This window comes from Equus asinus, chromosome 25 (assembly GCF_041296235.1).
Source record: "Equus asinus isolate D_3611 breed Donkey chromosome 25, EquAss-T2T_v2, whole genome shotgun sequence".
In the NCBI taxonomy this organism is placed as follows: Eukaryota; Metazoa; Chordata; class Mammalia; order Perissodactyla; family Equidae; genus Equus; species Equus asinus.
This window is the reverse complement of record NC_091814.1, coordinates 24,164,609-24,188,432: the sequence shown is the minus strand read 5'-3', so window position 1 is coordinate 24,188,432 and position 23,824 is coordinate 24,164,609. Positions and strand designations below refer to the sequence as shown.

The window sequence follows — 23,824 nt, the reverse complement described above, 5'->3', positions numbered from 1 at the left end:
TCTTGCAAAACAAAATGATTGTCTCATTGCCGTGGGAGGAAGAGGAAGAAGACATGACAACAAGAATACAAACTCATTGGAAGAAGAGTATTCAGTTTTAAGAAGAAAGACATTCACTCTACACTCCCCGTCTTCCCTCTCTCCCACCTCCTACCCATTTCTACCCTCCCAGGGTTTTTACTATTGAGAAAATATAACAAAAATATTGTTGAAAAACAGACCCCAGATCAGTCCACCCTCCAACCAACACAGCCTTTAAAAGGTAAAAGAAATGTTGTTTTTACAGTGTTTTATTATAAAAGTAATACTTGATCTGTAGAGAAAAAGAGAGAAAGAAAAGGAAAAGTACCAATAATTCCATCACTATCACCTTGAAACAATCACTTTTAATATGTTGGCATATGTTAGCCTGTTCCAACATTTCTGAAATCATATATACTTATATAATTTTTCTCATGTAACATGTAACATAAGCATTTCTCAGGTTGCTACAATCTCGTAATAAAAGTAATTTTTATTGGCTGCGTGGATGTGTAACAGAAGAGTCTTCATGGTGAGAAGTGCTAAGGCACGGAGGAATTCAGCACAGTCAGTCATCTGGGATCATACTGTCTACGGCTTTCAGGACAAGGAGCTTCAGGATTCACGTCGATAACTCTGGAAGAGTCCCGTTCCTTTGGAACTGCAGCGTCCTCTCGTCCTCCCTCAAGGGAATTCAGGCCACAAGACACCAGATCCTGGCCTCTCCGGTTCTCTTCCCCAAATCTCAGGCAAGACAACAGAGACTAAATGTTCTGGTAATCCGGGGGCTCTGTTTCATCCTCTGGAGCTTCCGGGTGCATAAGAAGTGAATAGGTGATTGTATGCTCAGCCTAGAGAAAGCAGAAAAGAGCAATGCGGATCCACAGAGAAGTCTCTGGAACGGAGACAGCAGAAGAGGCAGCAGGAGAAAAGGGGCGAAAGGGAGATGGCTGGGATGGCTCACCTCAATTTTGTCGGCCTCTTCAGCACCAGTGACGTTGGCTGTGGACAAAAAGAACAGATGAGCCAGGGCACTGCTGTGGAAGAGGGCCTGCACACGCTGCTGCTGAGGCTGCACAGCCAAGCCCCAAACCAGACCTGAGGCAAGGACCACCAACCCCAACTCAGACCTGCAGGCCGAGAGCTTTGTTCCCCACCCACCCTCGGCATCCCAGGCACGGCCTCCTCCACTGACCATACTGGCAAAGGGAGGCAGGTATTTGTGCCGCATTCTTTTCAGAGAATTGCTGAGCTTTCCTAGAAGCAAACAAGGCAGCTTCGGGGATCTGAGATAATGGGGAAGAGGCGAGGGGTATTCAGTATCAGAGTAAAGTCAAGTCCAGATTTTTGCCAGCCACAGACTTCGAGGAGAGAAGACTGAGGGCCATTTCCACTTTGGCCGGCTGTAGCACGTCTTTGTTAGAACTTTGAAGAATCTGATACTCCATGACATTAAAAGAAAGAAAGCATGAGAATGAGGGAGGGAGGGCCAGGGAGGGCAAGAAGGAAGCAAGCCAGCAAGCCAGTACTTTCCCTGGTAAATATCTAAAACACACCGAATTCCCTTATGTTTTTGCCAGTAAATTGACTTTGCCAATGTGAAAAGCAGCCTCAGGATCTGCAAAGCGGCATTCCTCGGGAGGTGGGGGAGGGGTCTGAGACAAAGCATCTAGTCTCTTAACTCATCCCCTGGACACAAAGAGTCTCTGTTTGCCATGCTCCAAATTCTGGAACAAATCAGGTTCTGAATTCTCTTTTTCACACTTCAACAATCCCAGCAACCTTGCTCTGCCTTTTGGGGCTGGCTGCATAAGTGACTTGTGAAATATATTTGTGCCAGTATAGACAAACCAAACATCAAAGCAGCTAATCCAATTATGTTTATTAGGCTTTGTTTTCTAGATCTGGTTTGGCCCTGGCGCGGACTCAGGCCCGTATGCCCACTTGGCCCGGCCAAGGGACACAGGGGCCTTGCTCAAAGCGCAGCTGGACGAGTGCCATTTTGCTCATGCTCTCAAATCTGTTGGCTCTGCTCTGAGTCATACTCCAGCCATAGTCCTCGAGGCCTCTTTTTCCTGGCCGTTGCTGCCGTCCGGGAGCCCCGAGAGAAAGCTCCAGGTTCCTTGGTGCTCTGGATTTCACTACAGTCGAGAAGTCTCCTGGGACACTCCTGTTCCTTTTACACACTCCCACCTGGCCCAGGGGTTGGATGGTAACTGTCTATCAGACTATCAGACCTGGAAGGGCTTAGAGGGTATCCAGGCCAACCCACTCAATTCCTCAGTGAACTGACTGAACCCCGTGAGGCGGGAATGACTTGTTAAAGATTCCATTGTACAATGGTGGCAAAGCTAGGATCAGGCCCATAGTCAATAAACCTAGAACCAAGCTTTGCCCACAAAACCCACTAATACCTCTGGTCCCCCAGAACTTTCTCAAGCCAAAATCTCCTCTTAACGTTCCCTGAAAAGCTGAGCCCTATTACCCTTACCTATATCACTCCACAGAGACAGCCTCGCCAACAAATCCAGGGTTTTTCCCTAGGCCTCCTCCCTTCCTCTTAGAATACTACCCCTTTAATCTTATTTGCCTCAGTCACAATTTCTAACCCCTGCCCTGGGCCAGCTCTGCGAAAGCTCCACAGAAAGACCCAAATATCTCTGATTTCCTGTTCTGGAAATATCCCCAGCATCAGACACAGCCCTCCCCTCTCTATCTGGGTCAGGTGTTCCTCTTCTCATCTCTGGTGAGGTCCTCTTTAGGCCAGGAGTTAGTCTCAGCACTGACCAAGCGATTTGAGCCCCTGCCCTCCTCCCACTGCCCCCTCCCTCTCCTGTGCCCCCAGCTGAACTCACACAAGCCACTTCTTGCTGGCTCTAATCCATCTGACAGCCCCAGGTGGGGTGTCACAGAGCCCCCAGAAGGGGAGCTGCACTCACCTGGTTCCTCAGGGAGAGTCTCTCCCATTTCCCTGTGCTCAGGGGCTCCTGAGTGAGCTAGGAGGGGCACATAGGAGGTTAGTAGGATTATGGGGTGAGGCCTCAGTCCTCAGAACCAAGGACCAGGGGCAGGATTGGATTAGAACCAATACAAACCCTTTCCCCACACAGACGTGTCTTCTCCTCCCCCCTCCCCAGCTCTGCTGCCCAGGGACTGACCTCGCCTGTAAGGGGGCTGGTCTAGAGAGATGTAAGTCAAGTAGGCTAACCGTGAGGGCTCCTTGGGCTGTCAGAAAGGCCATTTTATTGCATCTTTCTTAGGCTTGCTCTCTTTTAAAAAGCACCTCTTTCTCCCTTGTGGTATCTCTCTCCATATCTCTACATTTTCTTATCATCAGTATCTGCGGTCCTGGCTGTGAACCAATTGCAAAGTGCTTTGTCAGGTATTAGTAGTACTATTTTCTCTTTCTCAATGGCTCCGAGTCTCTTTTTCCCTTTACTTTCTCTGTGTCTGGGTGTCTTTAGTGCTCTCTCTCTCTACCAGGCTAGCTTTTCAGTGTGATGAATTATGACAATTTGCTTATTGGATTTCTATGGCATCCTCCCCTCTCTCTCAGCTCTTTCACATTAGTACTAAAGGGGAGAGAAGCTGCTTTCCAAGAGTTGAAGTTCTTCAGCTGATCAGTCAGTGAACAAATGTTTATTGAGCATCTTGCTGCAGGGCAAGCACTGTGTTCCGTGCTGGGGGGAAACATGAAGAATGAGGAAACGTGGTTACTGCCCTCCTGTGGTCTTGCCAACGCCGCTGGAATACAGCTGAGTTCTTTAATGTGACCTACATGGTCTGCGTAACCGGGTCCCTGCCCATATTTCTGCCCTGCTTCCTCTCTCCTCTTTTTCTGCCTTGCAATTTATGGTTTCAGTCTCATCAGACTGCTTATAGCATCCTCCTTATGCCTCCCTCGACCCCCATCCTAGCCACAACACTGCTCATTTCCATGCCGTGGCCCCCATGCTCTTCCAGCCCTCTTTGTCTGGCTAACCGCTACCCTCGAACATCACCTCTTCCGTAATGATAACAGCTAGTACTTATGTGCTGTTTGCTACATCCTAGGCACTGTTTTAAGAACTTCAGCCTCATTCATCCTCATAATGACTCTATGAGGTAGGTTTTATTAGTGTTCTCATTTTCCAGATGAAGAAACTGAGGCACAGAGAAGTTGAGTAACTCACCCAAGATCATATAGCTGGTGAGCTGTGGAGCTGAGATTTGGACTCAGGCCCCACGACATGTGCAACACAACACTGCTTCCCACTGAAAGCTTCTCTAGCTGCCCCAGCCCATGCTGGGTTATGTGGGCTCTTCTTCCCCTCATCAGAGCCTTTGCATTTCTCTCTCATTGCTCTCATCTCCTCTGACTATTGTACCTCCCCACAATACTGTGAACTCCTTGAGGACAGAGGCTGGGCTTTATCTCATTGTCATCCACAGTTTCTAGCACAGTCCTTGACACATAAGCAAGTTTGTTCAAGCCTGGTTGAATGGATGAATGAATAAATGAATGAATAAAATACAGGGCTCTACCTGAAAGCTAAGGATTTCTCTAGCCCAAAGATGAGGGTTCTGGCAATGTTTAGGGTTAGGACCTTGGCCAAAAAAGGAACTAATAAAAAGAAGGACCAAGAAAAGCCACAAACCTGAAATCTTTTTTTTCCTGAGGCGGAACCAGCCTACTGCGGCACCACCAATGGCCACTGCAACCATCACAGCAACCACAGCCATGACTATCACCGCCAGTGAGGACTCCCTGGACCCTGGGGAAGACAGATCTCAGGAGAGGCAGTACTCTCCCAGTCCCGCCTCCACCCTCCCCGCCCTCCTCCAATGCTGTACCCCAGTGCTTCTCCCCTGGAGCTCTTTTGTGTCTGGGTCACTCACAGGGGCAACACTTACTTCCTTCCCCAACCTTACCTGCACAGGGTTTCTGTGCCTGGACTTGTGCCTCCCCCATACCCAGCTTTCTCCACTACTCTAACAAAGACACACTGTTGAGCGTGTAGGCACAGAGGGCAGGGTTCCTCTTAGCCCTCAGGTAGAGCAGGGAGGGGGACCTGAAGCCTCCCATAGTTAGAGGCAAGACCCCTGGATCCAGCACAGCCTTGAACTGTGCGGGACATACTATGCCTTTGAGAGTGAATGGGTGCAACACGAGAACTGAGAAGAAATGAGGAAAACCTCAGTTCTCAGGAATGTCCAGGAGCTTAGGGAACCCCTGAGCCATTGAGGAAGCTCTGCTCCGCTGCCATCCTTAGTATGGGCCTGCATTTCAAAGTAGCACAACAGCCTTGTCACCTGTCACTTATTACCGGAAGCTGAGGGCTTCAAGCTCTGGCCCCTACTCTTGCCCACTGGCCAATGCTTAGCAAGGCCCTCAAACCTCTCTTCTTTGCTCCAATGCCCCACTGCTGTGGCATTTCTTAGATCTCCATGTAGGCCTACATGACCTTAGCCCTAATTGTCCATCCCCTTTCTCCCCACCTTCCATCTTGACAGAGGTGTCACCTTGGACAGTGATGTTCACAGGCTGTGACGAGTGCGGCATCTGCCCTATAACTCCTGTGCAGTGGTACGCACCACTGTGGCTGAGATTTGCCTGTGGAATGGAGTAGCTGAGATTCACATGGGAAAACGTCTTGGATTTTCCATTCTGGAAGAATGTGACCTTGTACAGAGGCTTGCTTCTCCAGCTGTGGCACCTCAGGTGGATGGGCTCCCCCTCTTGGAACACCAGGCGAGGGGTCTGGAGCAGCATCCAGTCTGAAAGACACAAAGGAACCACAGGACCCAGGTGGTCTTGACTGAACTCTGAACCCACACCATCCTTACTGATAGGACATGACATGTAGGGGAAAGAGCTTAAGTTTGGAATCAGACAATCCTGGTCTCTAATTCTGGCTCCATCATTTATGAACTCTCTAATCTTGGGCAAGTAACGTAACTCTTCTGTGCCTCAGTTTCCTCATCTGTGAAAATGGATATAATAATACCATGCATCTACAATAGTTCCTGGCACATAGTAGGTGTACAGGATATGCTTGTCTTCTCTTTCCTCTTCTGGGAGAAGACAGCTGCCGTGCTGTCCTGCCCAACAGGCCTCCACAGGAAGGCTAACAAGAGACCCTTGGGTGCAGTCCCTTCCCTGGGGGAGGGAGGGAGGGATCCATTCTGACATGGGAGATGACATGTGAGGGAGACACAGCAGAGACATATGTCTTTGGGGATGGGAGGAAGTCATGGACATTCAACAAATATTTAGCTTATTTGATGAATGTTAGTAAATGTGGAGCTTTGCTTCAGTGGGGTCTTCATCTGAAGGCAGCAGTGTCATGGGTGGATCATTAGCCTGCTGTGTACATTTTTTTCCCCCAATTTTCATCCTTTCACTGAGGCATTAAAAAAAATATTTAGTATTTTTGTTGTAAGGGCATAGAGCCTAAGGCAAGTACTTACACTCCTGACCTCAGCCCCACACACTCCATTTTTCTAAACCTATAGGACAGAGAAGAGTTGGAATTGGAAGGCAAGGTAGAGTAGAAGACAACAGAGAAATCGGAAGGGAGCAGGGGATGCAGACAGAATGACAACAGCCACATACGTGCCAGTTGAACACTCTCAGTCCCTGCAGTCCCTGCAGTGAATCAGAATGAGTCCAACCAAGTCTCTACACTGGCTGGTGACCCTGCCACGGAGGCAGGAGAAAATGTTCCATACCAAGGGAGGGAGTGACAACAAGGAGAAAACTCTGAGCCACAGCTACAGTAGGAAAATCTAGAGGGAAGAAGGAGGAGCACCAGATCTTGCCACTTGTGTCACTACCTCTCCCATTGAGGAGGCACTCCTACCTTCCACCCATTTTCTTGCCTACCATACTGCATATTCCTCCTCTTGGAGAACTGAAACCCTGGCTAGACACTCCACTCGAGAACAAGGCTGAGCAATCCTGGTTCTCTAGACTGCCTCTTTTATAAAGATTGGGTTAGGGTAGGTGGGAATGCTGAGAATTGTAAAAATTTTTTAAAATAAAGTAGAACCCAGAGAAAATGTCAAAGATGCTGCCATGTAGCACCAGCAGCCAATTCTTGCACTTCTCTTCCCTGTCTGGATAGTCCCCTTTGCAGAAGATTTACATCATTGGAACAGTTCTTTCTTCCCTGCAAAGTCTCTGCTGGCGCCAGGTTATAACCTGGATAGGGAGGAATGTCTGCCTTAGGCTGGTTTGTGCAAGAGGGCCACCCTAGGTTTCCTTGAGGACATTTATCTTGGTGCAGATCTTGAGGGCAGGGCCCAGCTTCATGTTCACGGCACTTATGAGATGTTTTTCTTTAAGTAATAAAAGGGCCTTTCCATCAATCTCATGGGAACAGAACTCCTCTGCAATCTCCTGGAAGCCTTGTAGAGAAGCAAAAACTCATATACCTGCTCTACACTCCAATAGCTAGGATTACTGGACAGGAACACAGGGTTGATGTCATGTAATTTTGGTGTAGGCAGAGATGTATGGAGGTTCCCCAGGTCACAGTCTCCATGACCAGCTCTCACCGATAAAGGCCCAGGAGACATTTGAGAGAGTGCTTCATCATAACTGGAATTCTCTGAACCTCGGCTAGAACCCTCTTGACCCCAATGGTGTTTGCCCTAGGTCTTGGCACGGGCAATGTCAGAGGAACTGCAGTGGGGTCCATGCTGTGAACATGAGCATAGTTGGCTTCTAAAACTCTCATTGTTTCCCCTTTCATCCAGAAGTGGCTGAAAACTAGTTATACCTCTTAGAGGTACAGCTCACATTATACCTCTTGGAGCAACTCATGGAGCAGAAGCTGTTGGAGCCACGGAACTGCTCTGCAGGGGCATACTTCCCACAGTGCTTGCAATTCAGGAGATTCGCCTTCTTGTCTACTTGGCAGATGGGCTGTCCCCTCCCAAAGGGCCACCTGGCTGACTCTCGTTCAGCCCTATCAAAAGGCCAGTCTATAGTGACTTCTCAGACTCTTCCAGCAATGAAGAACAACCCACCAGGAAAGGTTCTGCTCCTTCCTAGACATCAAAGCCTTCAAAGATATGGGTGAAAATCTGAGGCTTCACAATGGCCTGTGGGGGTTTTGAGTCACTCATTTGTCTGGACACCAAGGTTAGTGTAGGAGGTGATGCTGGTGGGCAGGGGCCACCGCTGCCAGTTCACTGCTTGGGGTATTAGCATTCCCACTGGTTACCGGTTCAGATTTCTTTCCAAAACTGCTCTTCTCCATGGCCTTGGGGCTTTCTGCTACTGGAGATGCCTTGGCAGGAAGCATTGAATCGTCTCCCTTCTCCTCAGACTCAGCCTTATATTTAACAGCCAATGTCTGGATTTGCCTGCATGTGCACAAACTGCATGTAGAAGGACCTGGGCTCCGGTGGCTGAGAGACAGTGAGAGTTGTGGCTGCAGCTGCTGCTGCTGCACCAATTGGAGGTGCATAGCTGTGTGGAGCACTGGGATTGACGGTGCTAGAGCTGTTTCCAGTGGTGGATGGCAATCTGCTGCTGGATCACCACCTGTTTCTCCTGGGGCTGGATCTGCTGCTGTTGATAAACCAATGAATGGGGCTGGATCTGTGTGTGGGTGGCTGAGCTAATAAGAGACTGGCTGGGAGCAGCTGTAGCTGTCCCTGTCAGGTTCATAACCGTGTCCTGCTGTCCATACCCAACTGCTTCTACCTTCTTGGCTGCTGCACTTTCATCCTCTGTCTAGCTGCCCTGGCTCACAGTCACTATTTGAGCTGCAGCCCAGGGCTCCACAACTCCTATGCCTTTCCTGGGACAGCTCCCACCACCACCCATTCCTGAGTAAGGCAACTGATCCAAACGCCCACATGCCTGGCCACCGCCACCTGGACTCGTGAACCCTGGGATGCTATTCTCACTGCCTCCCTCAGCTTCACTAAGGTTGAGGACTAGCCTAAAGTGCCAGTGGAAGCCTGAGTCACAGCTAGGGCCTGGCTAGAGATGGAGGAGGCTAAAGACAGGAGAATGGCCTTCTGAGTAGATCCTTGGGCTGAGGCCTGTTGGTTCCTCACTGCCAAGTTCTGCACCTGATCTGCATCTGCATAGACTTCAGGAGACTGAGCAGATGGCACCTCCTGCTGCCTGCAGCTACTGCCCTGATAGGCGTCAGGGTGAGTTGGGAGGCCAGAGGCACATTCTGGCTCAGGGTCCAGTTTACCTGCAGTAGGTTTCCCAGCCATGGCCTTAGATACCTCTGGGCTTGCGACTGGTCGAGAGGGCAAGGAGAAGTTGGTCCCCAGTAGCACAGATTGGGTTAAAGCAGTAATGCTGGGAAAGCTCACACTCTGGGATCAGCTGATGAGCTGAGTGGCTGATGTGGTGGCCAGATGGACTGAGGCATGGGTGGTAGTAGTCTGCTACTGAGTAGTGCTGGTGTCTGGGGAGCTGGGCTGCTGACTGGCAGCAATTGTGGCCTGCTGGACAGCAGCCAGCTATGCAACTGGGCATTGCAGAGCTGCTGCTGTAGCGTGACCTCATAGAGAGCCTACTGGGCTCCCGCAGCAGTGCCTGCAGAGCCTTCTCTGCTTGCTGTTCATAGAGTGACGTTTGCGCTATCTGGGGCTGAGAGCTGCCTCCTGACCTGGAACTCCCATTGGTGGAGTTGGAGGTCTGTTGGCTCTCAGTCTCCATAGTAGTAGCCCAGGGTCTGCAAGACTGGTGCTCTGGCTCAAGACCCTGCACCCAAGTTCAGGGTCTGACTGCACCCAAGTCCTCCAGGGGAGCATCTGCCTCATAAGCTGGGTCCCCAGTTGCCAGGCTTGGCAGCTGAGTGGGGTCTCATTCCATCTCAATGGCGGCATTCCCTGACCTTCTCCCCTTCCTGGAGGGGCAGGGTCACTGAGGTCAAGGCTCTACCAGGCCTCCAGGGCTTCCGTCTGGGTCTGTCACTTCCTGCTGGGCTGAGAGAGAAAAGGCGGCAAGCCCAGGGTTGTGGGCCCCCCTGGCCTGCTATGTACTTTTGAGGAAAATTTGGAAATCAGGTGAGAGAAGGGGACTAAGTGAAGAGTAACAGTGACAATATTCATCATAAATCACATTGTAGCTTTTCTTTATGGAGAACCTACTTTTTGCCAGGGGCTCTGTAAAATCATTGATCTGTTTAGCAAACATTTATTAAGCCCTGCCCCGTGTCAGGGGCTGGAAATGCAAAGACAGTCAAAACATAACTTTCACCTCAAGTTGCATAGAGGGTAGGAGGGCAGGAAAACGCTGATTTTCACCAGAATCTGATGAGGGAGGCATTAGTATCCCCATTGATCAGATGAGGAAACTGAGACTCAGGGTAAATGAATTCATCATGTTTATATGGCTCATAATTTCCAGGGCTAGGATTCAGGTGTGGGTCTCCCTGTGCTTTTTGACTGCCATAAAAATAGAAGGATTTTTATGAAGTTGGGATTTCCTTCTGCTTCTCTCAACCCCGGCTGCTTGTCTTTGGCCTTTTAACCTTCTTGCTCAATCAGGACTGAGGCCAAACAGCCTAACATGTTCTGAGGAATCTCTTAGGAACTTCCACCCCGACCACACACACCAAGCAAAGGGGGTTGGTGAAAAGGGAAATGAGTGAGGAAAAACTACTTCAAACAACTCACAGCGATGCTGCTCAATAAACAGGCCACCCGTTCCCTAAAAACTTCTGCCATGTCGGCAGATTTCATCTCTCCTTGTCCTCCCAGACCTTCCCCGGACTTTCCTCCACTGACCGGAAATCACATCCAGATGCACAGGGTCACTGAGGCTGGTCTGGCCCGTCTGGCACCTGTAGTCTCCACTGTCATTGTGTTTGGCCTTAAAGCTGTAGCTGGTCTGGACCTGGGTTGGGATGGAGCTCCCATTATGGAACCACTGAATGGGGTGGTCCTCAGGGGTATGGGCCCCCTGGCACTTCAGAGTCACATAATCCTCCCGGAGCACGTTGATCCATGGGGGCTCAAGGCTCACCACAGCCTTCGGGAGAGTTTCTGAGGGGCAGAGAGAAGAGGCAGCATAAGGAAAGGGGACACCAAGAGTCTAAGCAGGCCCCAAATCTCAGACAGTGAAAAACTGTGGTCCTGCTGGGGACATCAAGAGTGGAACCTGGCCCCCAACTGTTCTGCAACTGGAGGCAATTCCTCTTACTCATACATCCCACCATAGGGGTCTAACAGATCCCAGATCCTCTCAGAGAACTTGACTGCTCCTCAGAAGGAGAGGGCAAAAGGTAAAAGACAGGGAGGGGGGCAAGGTAAACACTCTAGAAATATATGTATACCTCACCGAAGGATATCTAACCAGTTTCTTCTCTCTCTCTATTTATCTCTCTCTGTCTCTCACACACACATGCGTGCACACACACACACACACACACACATCCTCTTGGGACTCACTTTCCTCCCCTCCAAACTGAGGCATTTGGACACTAGAGGATAAATTCTTTCCAGAGCTGGATGAAGACAAGTGGGGGCATCTGGTGGAGGTACCAGGCATAAGAGTCAGACATCAAGTTTCAGATCTGACCTGATGTCATTCTTTATCCCTTAGAAAGGAGGCCAGGATGGATTATCCTCACACCCCCCACAGAGGAGTCCCTGTGGCTTCAGAAGGATAAAGAAAGTGGGAGAAAGGCTGGAGGGCCAGTCTAGGGAGCCCTGGGTTCAGTGCCCCAGGGAGAGCCCTGGCCCCGACCAGTCCTGGGAGGTAGGGAGCTTAGTGGTATAGAGAAGGAAGTGCCCAGCAGAGCTCACACCACCAAGCTGCAACCGGGGCTATCTTCTCCTATTTCTGTTCAGGGGAACAGGCCCTGAAGCCCTCAGATACCGGCAAAGTAGAGGATTGATCAACACATGGGGACAACCTAAGCAGCGTATGTGATTTCGCGTGCAGCTGGCTTAAAATTGCCTGGGTTCTTAATTTTATTTGGAGAGGAAGGCAATTGAGAGACAGCACAGAGCGACATTCTGTGACAATGTCTGTGACATTTCACTATAACAGAACCAGAAGAGGTGAAGCACCTCTGCATCATGGCTGCCCCTCCCCTGACTCCCTGGGAGGAGGAGAAGGAGGAAGGAGAGAGGGAGAGGGGACAGGGCATCTTCTGGGAGCAATTATTCTTTCCTGGCTCTACCTCAGCATTGGGTTACTTGTGCATTCAGAGCAGTCCAGATAGGGTACTGGGAGTAAAAGAAGATGGTAGCTGGGGGAGGGAGAAGATGTGGGTAGAGTGCTTACCAGTTGTTCCAGCAACCGGAGCTGTAAGAGAGAAAGCAAAGATCAGCCAGGAAAGATTCGATGATTCATCGTTATAAATAATCACCTCCCTGCAAAGCTCTTTAACTCCCTTGCCCTTATCTGCATCAAATTCACCTGTATTGTCCATATCTTTACTTGTTTAGCTGTGTGTTCCTGAAATTACCACAAAGGCAGAAAGAAAGGTGTCGGTAAATTTAAGGTCACCATATTCAAAAGGAACACTGCCCCGCTACTAGTCCTGAGAGGTAGGGAGGTTACTCAGCTGCCATTCTGCCCCTTTTCTCTAGTAAATTTGCTCTGCTACTGTTGGTGGTGAAACTCATCCTTTCCTCACTCCCCAAACTTTCCCGTCCTTTGCCTCCAGTCCCCTCTCACTTAAAGCTGATGCCTTCCTTCACACTTCACAGAGAAAACAAAAGCTGTTAGACGGGAGATCTCACATCTTCTCCAACTGAATCTTCTACCTCTCCGCATCTCCACCCATCTTCCTTTCTTGTTTTTCCCTGGGGAAAGTCTCTCTCCTCCCATCCATCGTCAGTCTCTGTCCTGGTAGCCCCCAGGTTGTGATAGGGAATTCAGAACACATTCCTTATCATCCTTCTGAGGACTTCCCTCTCTCTGTAATTCCCTTTCTCTTCTGCATCACCAACTTCTCCTTTTCAACTGGATCTTTTCCACTAACATAAATATATTTCAGGAGCTTTAATTAAAAAAACAAACAAACAAGAAAAACTTTCCCTTAACGCCACCTATAATTCCAGAATTATTTCTCTGCTCCCTTTCGCAGCCTGATTCGTCCAACACTTTTCCTACATACGCTGTCCTCATTTCTTCTCCTCCCATTCACTAATTCTCTGCAATTTGGACTCTGCCCTCACCAGTCCGCTAAAGCTTTTCGTGTCATAATCACCAATGAACCCCGTGTTGTCCAATCAAGTAGACACATTCTATTTCTCTCCCAGTCTTCCCCAAATAAGTATCTATCTTCACTATCTACCCACTTACGCCTGAAACCTGCAAGTCACCTTTTACCCTCCCTGTCTCCCAAGCCTCATCCCTCGGTAAATCTTGTTATTCTGTTTCCAACTCAGGTCTTGAATCCATCAACTTCTCTCCACCTCCATGGCGGCCACTTTAGTTTAGGTCACCCACCACATGCTTTCTCCAATCTCCTTACTTGTCTCCTCACTTCTTTTGTCTTCCCTACAATCCATTTTCCACAGAGAAGCTAGAGTTCTTTTTAAAAAATCAAATCAGATAATGTCACTCCCCTGCTAACAAGCCTTCAATGGCTTTCCCTTGCTCTTAAAATAAAATGTAAATAGTTTACAAGGCCCCACCTGACATGGCCCCTGCTCACCTCTCCAGCCTCATCTCAAAATCCTCTTCCCCTACTCACTGAGCTCCAGTAACACCAGCCGTCTTTAAATTCTTCAAACTTGGGGCTTTTGGGTACACCGATCCTCTACTCTAAACATGCTTCCTTTGTATTTTCAAATGGCTAAATTCTTACTATGCTTAAACTCTCAGCGTAAATGTCACCTCCTCAGAAGTCTTTCCATATCATCCTGCTTAAGTAGGCTGCTCTCACTTCTCCCCAACAACTATTCTTATCAGAGGATCCTGTTTACATCTTCATAGCGCTTTCCAATTTATATTTATGCCACTTTGTTTATTTAATGTTATATCCCTCCATAGAATGTAAGCTCAAAGAGCGCAGTAGCCAAACTAATTTTACTGCCAATGCTCTGGAAATCATTCATTGAATGCATCTAGGTGGGAGATAAAAGAGCCCAAAATTGTGTTGACAACAGGAAGTGAAGAAGAGGACAATAGACATGAGCGAAACTTAAGAGGCAGAACTTCGAGAACTTGGTATGTGATATGATTTGGGGTGGTAAAAGAGGGTGACTAGGAAAAGGGTTGGCTGTGCTCAGACAAATACAAATGTTAGAAGAAGAAGAACAGTTAAAAGGGGAAGATCATAAGTTGGATTCTGAACATGTTTTTTATTCTGAGCTGGCAAATCAATTTGGAGGTGTCCAACCAGCAGGTGGAAATATGAAATTGTACTTGACACCAGCCAGAGAGATAGATTTGAGAGTTATTGACATAGAAGCGGTAGCTAAAACCCTCAGTGTGCAAGATTGACAAGGGAGACAGTGCAGGAGAAGAGCGGATAAAGAAGTAGTGACTAAAAGGAGGAGAAGGAAAAGAAGAAACAAGGAAGAGATGAGAAAAGGAGAGAAGTCACCAGTTATTTATTCCACATTCAGAAAACAGTAGCAAATACTAAATATGGTCACAACCAATGCAGTCATTTTCAGAGAGAGAAAAACCTTGTGCTTTAGGCCAGGAAGGCTGTCTGTCTTGGTCACTGATAAACCCCCAAGTCCTAGACCTTGTGTCTGCACGTAGCATTCACTTAGTGCTTAAATAAGGCAGTTTGTGGAATCTGTGAAAGCAGAAAGTGCAGTGCACACATCGCCCGGCTGTAGAGGAAGATCCACTTAGGATGCAATGGGGAACATGGTTAGGAGGGTAGAACCGGAGCTTTATTCAGTAGGCATTGGAGCAACACTGAAGGCGTTTATGAAGAGCAATGACTCAGCCACAGCTGTATTGAAGATGTCACTGTCTCAGTGTGCAGCATGAATTCAGGGAAGAGGAGACAGGAGCAGTTAAGACCAGGTCAGAGGGTGCTGTAAAAATGGAGTCTTGGAGTGATGAAGACCTAAATATGGGGGCCCGAATAAGAATGGAAAAGATGGAGTTGATCCTTTGTGACTTAGCAAAAAGATACATGGAAGAAAACACCGAATCTCTCCCAGGAGTCTTGCCCAGGTGACTGGCACATTGGTGGCACTATTAGCAGAGACAGAGAAGCATATCACCTCTCTAGGCCTGAGCTTCCTGACATGAAAAATGAAGTAGTTGAGTGCTCATTTTACATGCTGTTCTGCTTCAATCCATTTCATCCTGCTCATAGGGGAATACTCTCTCTTCCTCACCTCCACCTCCTGTCCCAGTAGCATCCAGCATTGAGGGCCTAGGGCTCCCAGAACTGACCAGATTGTACCACCAGTCATAGCACATAACATGGGAGAGTGGCTACATGCCTTCCTTTGGGGCCATCATTTGTGAATGTGAGGGTGGAAACTCCAGGAACTGAGCTGGAGGACACAGTCCTGGCAGTAGGGCTCCCCTCATCTGCCTCCCCTAGACTCTTCCTCCCACCCAGCACCATCTGTCCCTGGCCCCTGGCCCAGGCTAAGATCATGGTCAGAAAAATAGCCCTCCATCTTGGCTTAAGACCCTGGCTTTCTCCCTGATCAGAGCTACAACTTGTCCCCATGCTTGTGCAGTGCAAGGAGGCATATGTGACTTCTCTGGTCCCACAATTTGTAATTCCAGAATTGCCCAGGTTGTTTATCCTCTGAGCCCCTGTTGCCTAGATAACCCAGACCCGCTTGTGCTTCCCCCCAGGGGAATCTCCTTATACATAAACAGAATAGGCTTCTTCTGCATGAAGTGGTTTCAGTGACACAGAGAATGGCTTCTGCCTCCCCCACAAATGTGTCTTATAGCTTCCTCTCCACTGCTTGTCTAAGACAGCATTAGCCCTCCCAACTAAGATTTGGTCCTTGTGAAACACAAATTTCTAAGGAAGGGAAACATCCTGGCCACTCATCAGTCATTCAAGTCTAGGTCATTAGACTTTCTTCAGAGCAGGTTCTGGTGTAGTGGGTGGCAGAGCATCAAGGACCTGGGTGCCCAGTGAGACTGGGTAAAAGACATTTAAAAAAAAAAAACAAAAACAAACGCTGCCAATTTCACAATTTCCCAAGGCCAGCAAAATTGGCAGAGTTTGCTCTTCATTAGCCTGCCTTCACCCTCCTGACTTTCCTCACACACTTCCTATGCCACCCCTCATCCTCACCTAAGCTCAGCTCCAACCAAGTGGCAGCGGCTGAGTTAGGAAAGCTCACCTGCCTCTGTTCCTGCTCCTCTCTCCCTTCTGGGGACTCTGACTTACCCAGGAATAGCAGAGCAGTCCACAGTAGCATGTGGCCCAAAGGATGGCAGAGTGTGCAGTCGGCCCAGCCACTCTCAGCAGCAGGGATGGGCAGGAATGAAGGAATCTCCATCCCCTCCTGGAGTAAGCTGGCTCTGCAGCACCCGCGTGGCAGGCACAGGTTTCTCTGGAGGCTTGACAGATCACCCCAGAGGACAAATTCTGGAGTCCAAAAGAGGAAGTGAAAAGAAGTGTTCTTTTATCACAGGCTCCTCCCCTTCCACCCTCTTTCCTTTCAACTGTTCCCTCCCAGAAGATTCAGGGCTTCCCAGAATGAATCTGGCTCAGCCCAACTCCAAATTCACAGAAATCTTAGAAGCTGGGAGACAACTTCCTCCTCTTCCTCTGGAGTCATGGTGGGGCTGGGCCTCTGGAGAAAGAGGGGAATGGTCTCCCCAACTCAGCTCAGAACCCCCTATCTGTCTCTAACTCTTTAGAGAAGGTGAAGGAGGAGAGTGTGCAATAGTCTTCTTATACTTCCATGTACTTGTAGTACTTCTTGTACTTATAGCTCCATTTGGGGGCCTGGACCCTGGAATCTGGATTCTTCTTGAAACTGAGCATGGGAGCTTGAGGCCACCCACCATTGTTTGATTTTCTTTATTATAATCCCTGACTCACTTTTGGATTGTGGAACAAGAGCAAAGAGGTGTGTCAGGGTGGCAAGTGGATGATCACACTCATCCTCATTATTCCCTTCCCTCATTCACTCTTTTACTCATTCAACAAATATCTATTGAGCACCAATTTGTGCCCTGGTTCTTTGTCTTTGCCACCCTCGTTCCCATCACTGTTCTTATCACTACGGCATGGTGAAAGAGCATGGATTTGGAGCTGTGTAAGTCCAGGTTTGAATGCCAGGTAGCTTCTCAGAACTTCAGGCTCCTGATCCATAAAAATGAAGATTATCATGCCTACCATTCCAGCAAGATTTCTCAGCCTCAGCACTTTTGAAGTTTTGGGCCAAATAACTCTTGTTGTGAGGACCTGTCGTGTACATTGTAGGATATTTAGCAGCATCTCTAGCCTCTACCCACTAGATATCAGTGGCACCCCCCAGTTGCAAAAATAAAAATGTCTCTAGATATTGGCAAACATTCCCTTGGGGGTAAAATCGCCCCTGGTTAAGAACCGCTACACTCAAGGTTTTTGGGAAAAAAAGCCAATGTTTATGCTAGCAGAGTGCATAGCCAGTGATTACTAATTTCCTTTTCTTGCTTTCTGTCATCATCTTCACCACTACTTGTTCACCCTTCACACCTCTAAAACATGAGATATGCTGGCACCCCTCTTGGGGCCCTCTGCTAGAGCCTCTTTCCCAAATGCCCTCTCAGGAAGCAAGCTGTAATACTCAAGGAAATGACTCTGTGGTCTTCAGAAACCTCAACAGCCCCACCCTCGGGACACATGATTTTACTACCTGCTGCATTCTATCCTGGGCCACCCAATCTACCTCTGGCCTTTTTCTGATTTTCAGGTGAGAATTTTTTTTTTTTTGGTGAAGAAGTTTGGCCCTGAGCCAACATCTATTGCCAATCCTCCTCTTTTTGCTCAAGGAAGATTGTCCCTGAGGTAACATCTGTGCCAATCTTCTATTTTTTGCATGGGAGGCTGCCACAGCATGGCTTGATGAGCAGTATGTAGGTCCGCCCCAGGGATCTGAACCTGCGAACTTAGGGCTGCTGGAGCAGAGCGCGTGAGCTTAACCACTACACCACCAGGCTGGCCCTTAAATTTTTTATTGTGGTAAAATACATATAACATAAAATTCACCATCTTAACCATTTTTAAATGTACAGTTTGGTGGTGTTGAGTACTGCTTTGCTTTTTAAATTTATAATTTCCTAAAAAATAAAAAATGTTCTTGTTTTTCTCCCCTCCTTACCTTTAAAATTTCTTTATTTGATTTTTCTTTCCCTATTCTTTTTATTTTATGGAGGTAACGTTGGTTTATAACATTACGTAGATTTCAATTGTACATCATTACATTTCGATTTCTGTATAGATTATATTGTGCTCACAATGCAAAAAAAGTCTGGTTGCCTGAGAAATGTTTTTATCAGTGACAAGACGCCAATAAGCTGACATCAGTACTTTGAAAATATCATTAGGAACAAAAGTATAGAGCAATATATAATTAACACACTGAGACCACAATTAATACTGTATAACCACGTGAATGCTTACTATGGAGGAGGCGCTCGACTTGCAGTATCTCTAATACAACAATCTCAAAAGGTAAGTTATATCATCCTCATTTGCACACAAAGAAACTGTTAAAAGATAAACTGAGGCATATTAAAAAGTTTAAGAGTTTATTTAAGCAAAAATCAATTCGAATTTCATATCACCAAACCAGAAGTGATGAAGAGTCCCCCACCAACAGGAGCCAGGAGAAAGAATTTATAGAGAAAAGGTGGAAGCAAAGCAAGGAAATCATTTGATTGACTATGACTTAAGCATTTGCATTATTCGGGAAAGCCTAGTTGGCTGTTTGTGATTGGTTGTCCTGAGGTTTTGATTTCTTAACCTTTGAGGCATTCACAGGCTTAGGTTTTGGTTTGCTTACATGGGCTGCTAGGGTATCAAAAGCCCATCAGTCTAATGGTTTCTTGGTTTAACTAGTTTGACAAAGCTTAGCTGAAGAGAAGTTAAAATGATTTGTCCAAGGCCACGTGGTTAGTAAGTTGTGGAGTTAGAATGAGAAACCAGGTCTGCCTGACTCTAACACCTTCATGCTTTCTACACCAGAGGTTCCTCAACAGTGTACAGGGACCAAGCAACCCAATCAGAGCATTTCTATACACTAATAATGAACTAGCAGAAAGAGAAGTCAAGAATTCAATTCCATTTACAATCACAACAAAAAGAGTGCCAGTGTGAGTTCTAGGCGGGCTGAACCACTGCGTCTCCCTGGGGTCTGGGATGACTGGGTGGGGCCAATCGCCTTGTTTGCTTACAAAAGTACACGTAGGATTTTCTGTGTGTGCCACGATGTGCTAACCATCCAGAAGCACTGCACGGAACATGCTAGCACCCTGAACGGTCTCAGGCACCAGATACCACTACTGCCGCCTCACTGAGATAAAAGTGCCAGACAAAATCTTTAGGGTGACGTAGAAAAGGAGAGATTCACAGAGTCAAGTAGGGCATTTCCAGGGACACAAAACCAAAACAGAAATAGGAGTCTCTCTTTCCCATCACACCAGGAAAAGATTAAAGAAAGAACAAAACACAAGGAGAGGTTTCTAAAAGAAAAGGATTACAAAAACGGGGGCACACTATTTAGTGAAAACTGAAATATGTCAATGAGAAAGCAGAATCCTTTGGAAGGGACAGCTTCATATAAAATGTATATGTCTGGAAATGGGAAAGGGATAAAGAATTAAAAAAATCAGAAAAGCTCAGTGATTAAGAGCACGAACTTTGGACATAGACTCAGATCAAAAGGCTCATCTCTTACTAACTGTGTAATCTTGAATATATTACTCATCCTTTCTGAGCTTCATTGCCTTGTCTGTAAAATGGAAATTACATTAGTACTTACCTTATTATGATGTTGTGAGGATTAAATGAGAAAATCCACAAATAACACTTAACACAGAACCTGACATATAGATTTGTCTTTGTCACTATTACTAAAAGACTAAGAGAGTCTAGTCCACTGCTTCCAGTGGGGACCGGAGATTATGGACCCAGTTTGGAAAGAACAGATAAATGCTATAACCTCAAATGATTCCAGCTCTAGATACTTTCAGATTGCAGCTGCTTGATCAGAAGGTGCTATTTTCTCTTTTCTCTGCTTCATTGGGTTTTGTTTCTCTTTCTCTTAGTACCCTGACCACCCTTCAGTGGATCCCTGTGATTGTTTTATCAGTCCTCTCTAGGATTTCCTCATTATGGCTTTTCCCCAAGAGCTGAGCCACCTGTGACAACACTACAATCAGCGCCTGATCGCAAAGGAGGAGGAAGTCTGGGAAGGAAGGCAACCACAAAAGGGGAAGAAAGGAGAAAAAAATGACTGAGTTATGGAGGTTCTGGCTTGAGGGGTCTCAGCCAGGTCCATGCACCAGCATCACTAGTCTCACCAGGAAAATTCCTTAGGGAATTCATGTCTTTGTGTTAAAGTATTGTCTTTAATAACCTTTTAGAAATGCCAATATCCCAAGCTATGTGGATCATTAATTTTAGAGTGTGAATTTGTTCACCAGTCACTCTTTTTTAGAACAGCAGAGTGCTGAAGAGTTTTGATGAGAAGAGGAGAGAGAAATAATATGGGAGAAGGGCTATTTCCCAGGAAGCCAAGACTCATGACAACGTAAGGGACAACTGAGGCCTATTTATCTCTGAGGACCTAGGTCAGGGAGGGAGAGACAAGACCTGATCTTAGACCCAGCTATGCCACTGTGGGGTCTTCGGCAAGGCAGTTTGCTTCTCTGGACCTCCATAAAGTGAGGGGGGTGGACGGGATGCTCTTTAACAGATATGACTTTTGCAAATATTTCCTCCCCATCCGTGGCTTGTCTTCTCATTCTCTTGACAATGTCTTTTGCAGAGCAAAAGGTCTTAATTTTAAGTCCAGCTTGCCGATTATTTCTTTCATGGACCATACTTTTGGTGTTGTATCTAAAAAGTCATCATCAAACTCAAAGTCATCTAGATTTTTCTCCTTTGTTATCTTCTAGGAGTTTTATACTTTTGCATTTTACATTTAAGCCTGTGATCCTTTTTGAGTTAATTTCTATGAAGGGTGTAATGTCTGTGTCTAGGTTTACTTTTTTGCATGTGGATGTCCAGTTGTTCCAGCATCATTTGTTGAAAAGATTTTATCTATTGTATTGCTTTTGATTCTTTGTCAATGATCAGTTGACTGTATTTATGTGGGTTTATCTCTGGGCTCTCTAGTCTGCTCCATTGATTTGTCTATTCTTTTGCCAATAACCAGATGCTCTTTAGGAGCTCTTCCAGTTCTAGCCACCATGTTCCCAAATGTCTAAAAGGCTAATAATGAAGCTGAGCATTGACTCATTTCCAATTTTACACAGTTCCAGATCCAGACTCTACTTTCTCTTCAGTGATGATTTCCAGGCTAAGGATGACCAGTCTTTCATGACCTGTCAGAGAAAAGAGAGAGTCAGGACCCTAGGTCACACTCAGGCAGGCTGTTCTCTGGGGCAACATACAGAAGGGTGGGGACAAAGAGATAGCTTACCCTGAGTGTAGTCCTAAACAGATGCTGTGACAGGAGGGGAGAGGTATGCCATTGCCTGGGGAGAAAGCAGAAGAATCAGGAGCCAGAGAGGCCTATTAATCAAGTATTCAGAGCAGAAGTACTAGAAGATGAAGAGTCAGAGACAGATGTAGGTGTGGTAGATCCAGACTCAGCTTGGAACAAATCTCGTCAATACCAAGTTCCCACCATTCATTCCTCTTGTGCATTGGTTGACAGATTACTGGGAAGGACAGATCCTAAAATGACAGGAATGTAAATAAAGGAGATCTCTGACCGTAGCATTTGAGTAAAGTTGCAAATATGAAAGTTAGTGCTGTTGCTCGTTGAGGAGCCTTATGAAAAAGTCCCTCTATGGCACCTCAGTTTATCAGTTTAGAAACTGGGAAAAGTTATTTTGTGCAAGAAGACAGTGGGAGTCCCCAGATCAGCACCTGTTCTTTCCTGTGGGTCCCAGTCTCAGGAGAGGCCTCAGGAAAAGAGTTTACTATGGCAAAGGTACAGAGCAAGTGGGCAGGCTGGAATGAACTTGGGCCCTAGCAGAATTGCTGAAGTGAAGGTTGGTCTTCTGGAACCACTGAAGAGAGATGATACTGAGGTTATTGTTGGGACCCAGGGCAGTGCACCCCTAAATATCCTACAATGGCATACTGATTATTTTGAAGTAAAGTTACTTGAGAAGCAGCCAATGTTAAAAAAATTAGAAAGGCATTTTGACCCTCGTCTCTCTATTCTCCTTGAAAAGTGGAATAAATCTCCCATATGAATGGTACCTTCTTTGCACCAGAAGATAGACGTCCTATTACCAGAGCTAGGGAATTCAGGACTGGGAAACCTGTATAAACAAACCCTGTTACTTTGACTAATGTACTACCTCAAGCCTAAAGTCTGTTTAAATTCCTCTCTTATTAGGTAACCCCCAATGTAAGTTTCTTTATCCTGTCATTCCTCACAAATTTATTGGGGTTTTTTGTGTGTAAAAAGACATAAAAGCAGCCTGGTTTGCCTATCTTGGAGAGCACTATTTTTATTATCTCCAATGGGTACACATTAAATTGGATTTTTCTCCTGTTAATCTGGTCTTCTGTCAATTTTATTATGAGTCCAGCCATAAGAACACAAGAAGGGTAGAAGGGAGACTTTCCCCCTCCCTGACATTGGCAATAGCACCAAACACTGAGCAAGGGAGAACTTGCCCAAGGGGAAGGGGCCAATTAGAGACTTGGTGATTCAATCAACACCCAGTGTTCTAACTATTTGTTGACTCTACTGACAAAAGAGATGGGGTTGGGGTGGGAGAAGAAGATGAAGAAGTAAGAAAAGACAGGAGTCTCTGCCCTGAGGAACTCTTGTTATAATGACAAAGACAGGATACATGCAGAAGACAGATATAAAAACAACAAGAACACATCCTGTCCTTCACCTGTATTAGCAGAGCAGAAAGGAGCTTTGAGTTTGTGACTGGAATTAAAATATGAAGAAAAGTGTGAGTGTTAGAAAAAATGATTATTGATTGTAGAGTGAAAGTATCCTGGGGGATCAGAATTGGCCACTCAAAAATGTGTCTCTTTGACTTGATTATTTTTAAGAACAGAAGACTCTAGAAGAAACTTTGATCTCTCCCCTAACTGCCTAAAAGAATTTAACTTTAGAGGCAGAAGAGGGTGAGACAAGGAAGTTACTAGTAAAAAAGTGGATTGTTTCAGACAAGGTCACCTTCCTTTGGGGGACAGCAGGGGTCTATCAGGTAGATTAACTCACTAGTGCTGGCCAGGTAATTCCAGATTGACTGGGTTAAGATTCCATTCCTGAGAAAGATGAAAACTGCAATTAAATTAGGTATGAAGTTTTGGTTTGGTGACATAGGCTTAGTACAAGTGACTCCATTTTGGGCTTGTTGTCTCTTTTTTCAATAGAAGTAATGGCATGCAATCCCTGGAAAGAGACCTTCTGAGGTACAGGCACATAGGAAAGGCCTAAAGTTGAGGGTAGAGCAGGAACATGGAGAAAAACCCTTCAGGAAAATCAGCTCTCACCCCAAGCACAAAATAACACTAGCAGAATCAAAGGTAACTATGGCAACAACAAAATCCAAGCCTGGCTCAACTCCTGACTAAATTGCAACCCTGTGCACTAATAGCTTAACAGAAGAAAAGGGTGCCCGTGTCCAAGCATGAATACAATTTACCTCAGTCTCTACCATCCTATGTTCAGAATTCAATTAAAA

General features: G+C 46.6%; 1 protein-coding gene and 1 pseudogene across 4 annotated transcripts; both read right to left on the bottom strand.

The window, feature by feature from the left end:
* Nucleotides 1–371: 371 nt before the first annotated feature.
* On the bottom strand, nt 372–16,658 carry LOC106831114 (low affinity immunoglobulin gamma Fc region receptor II-b). Of its 4 annotated transcripts, none has more exons than XM_014841117.3 (8): nt 16,329–16,658; nt 12,272–12,292; nt 10,768–11,025; nt 5,500–5,778; nt 4,659–4,775; nt 2,961–3,017; nt 986–1,023; nt 372–872 (listed from the first exon to the last, which is right to left on the bottom strand). In XM_014841117.3, exons 1-8 carry the CDS (start codon nt 16,438–16,440, stop codon nt 786–788), a joined length of 969 nt encoding a protein of 322 aa, XP_014696603.3. In that variant the 5' UTR covers nt 16,441–16,658; the 3' UTR covers nt 372–785. The 4 variants fall into 4 exon arrangements, with proteins under 4 accessions (XP_014696603.3, XP_014696604.3, XP_014696605.3 ...); XM_014841118.3 differs by having other exon boundaries at nt 5,524–5,778; XM_014841119.3 differs by lacking the exon at nt 2,961–3,017.
* Nucleotides 7,107–9,755, bottom strand: LOC106831117 (polyhomeotic-like protein 1; annotated as a pseudogene).
* Nucleotides 16,659–23,824: the final 7,166 nt, after the last annotated feature.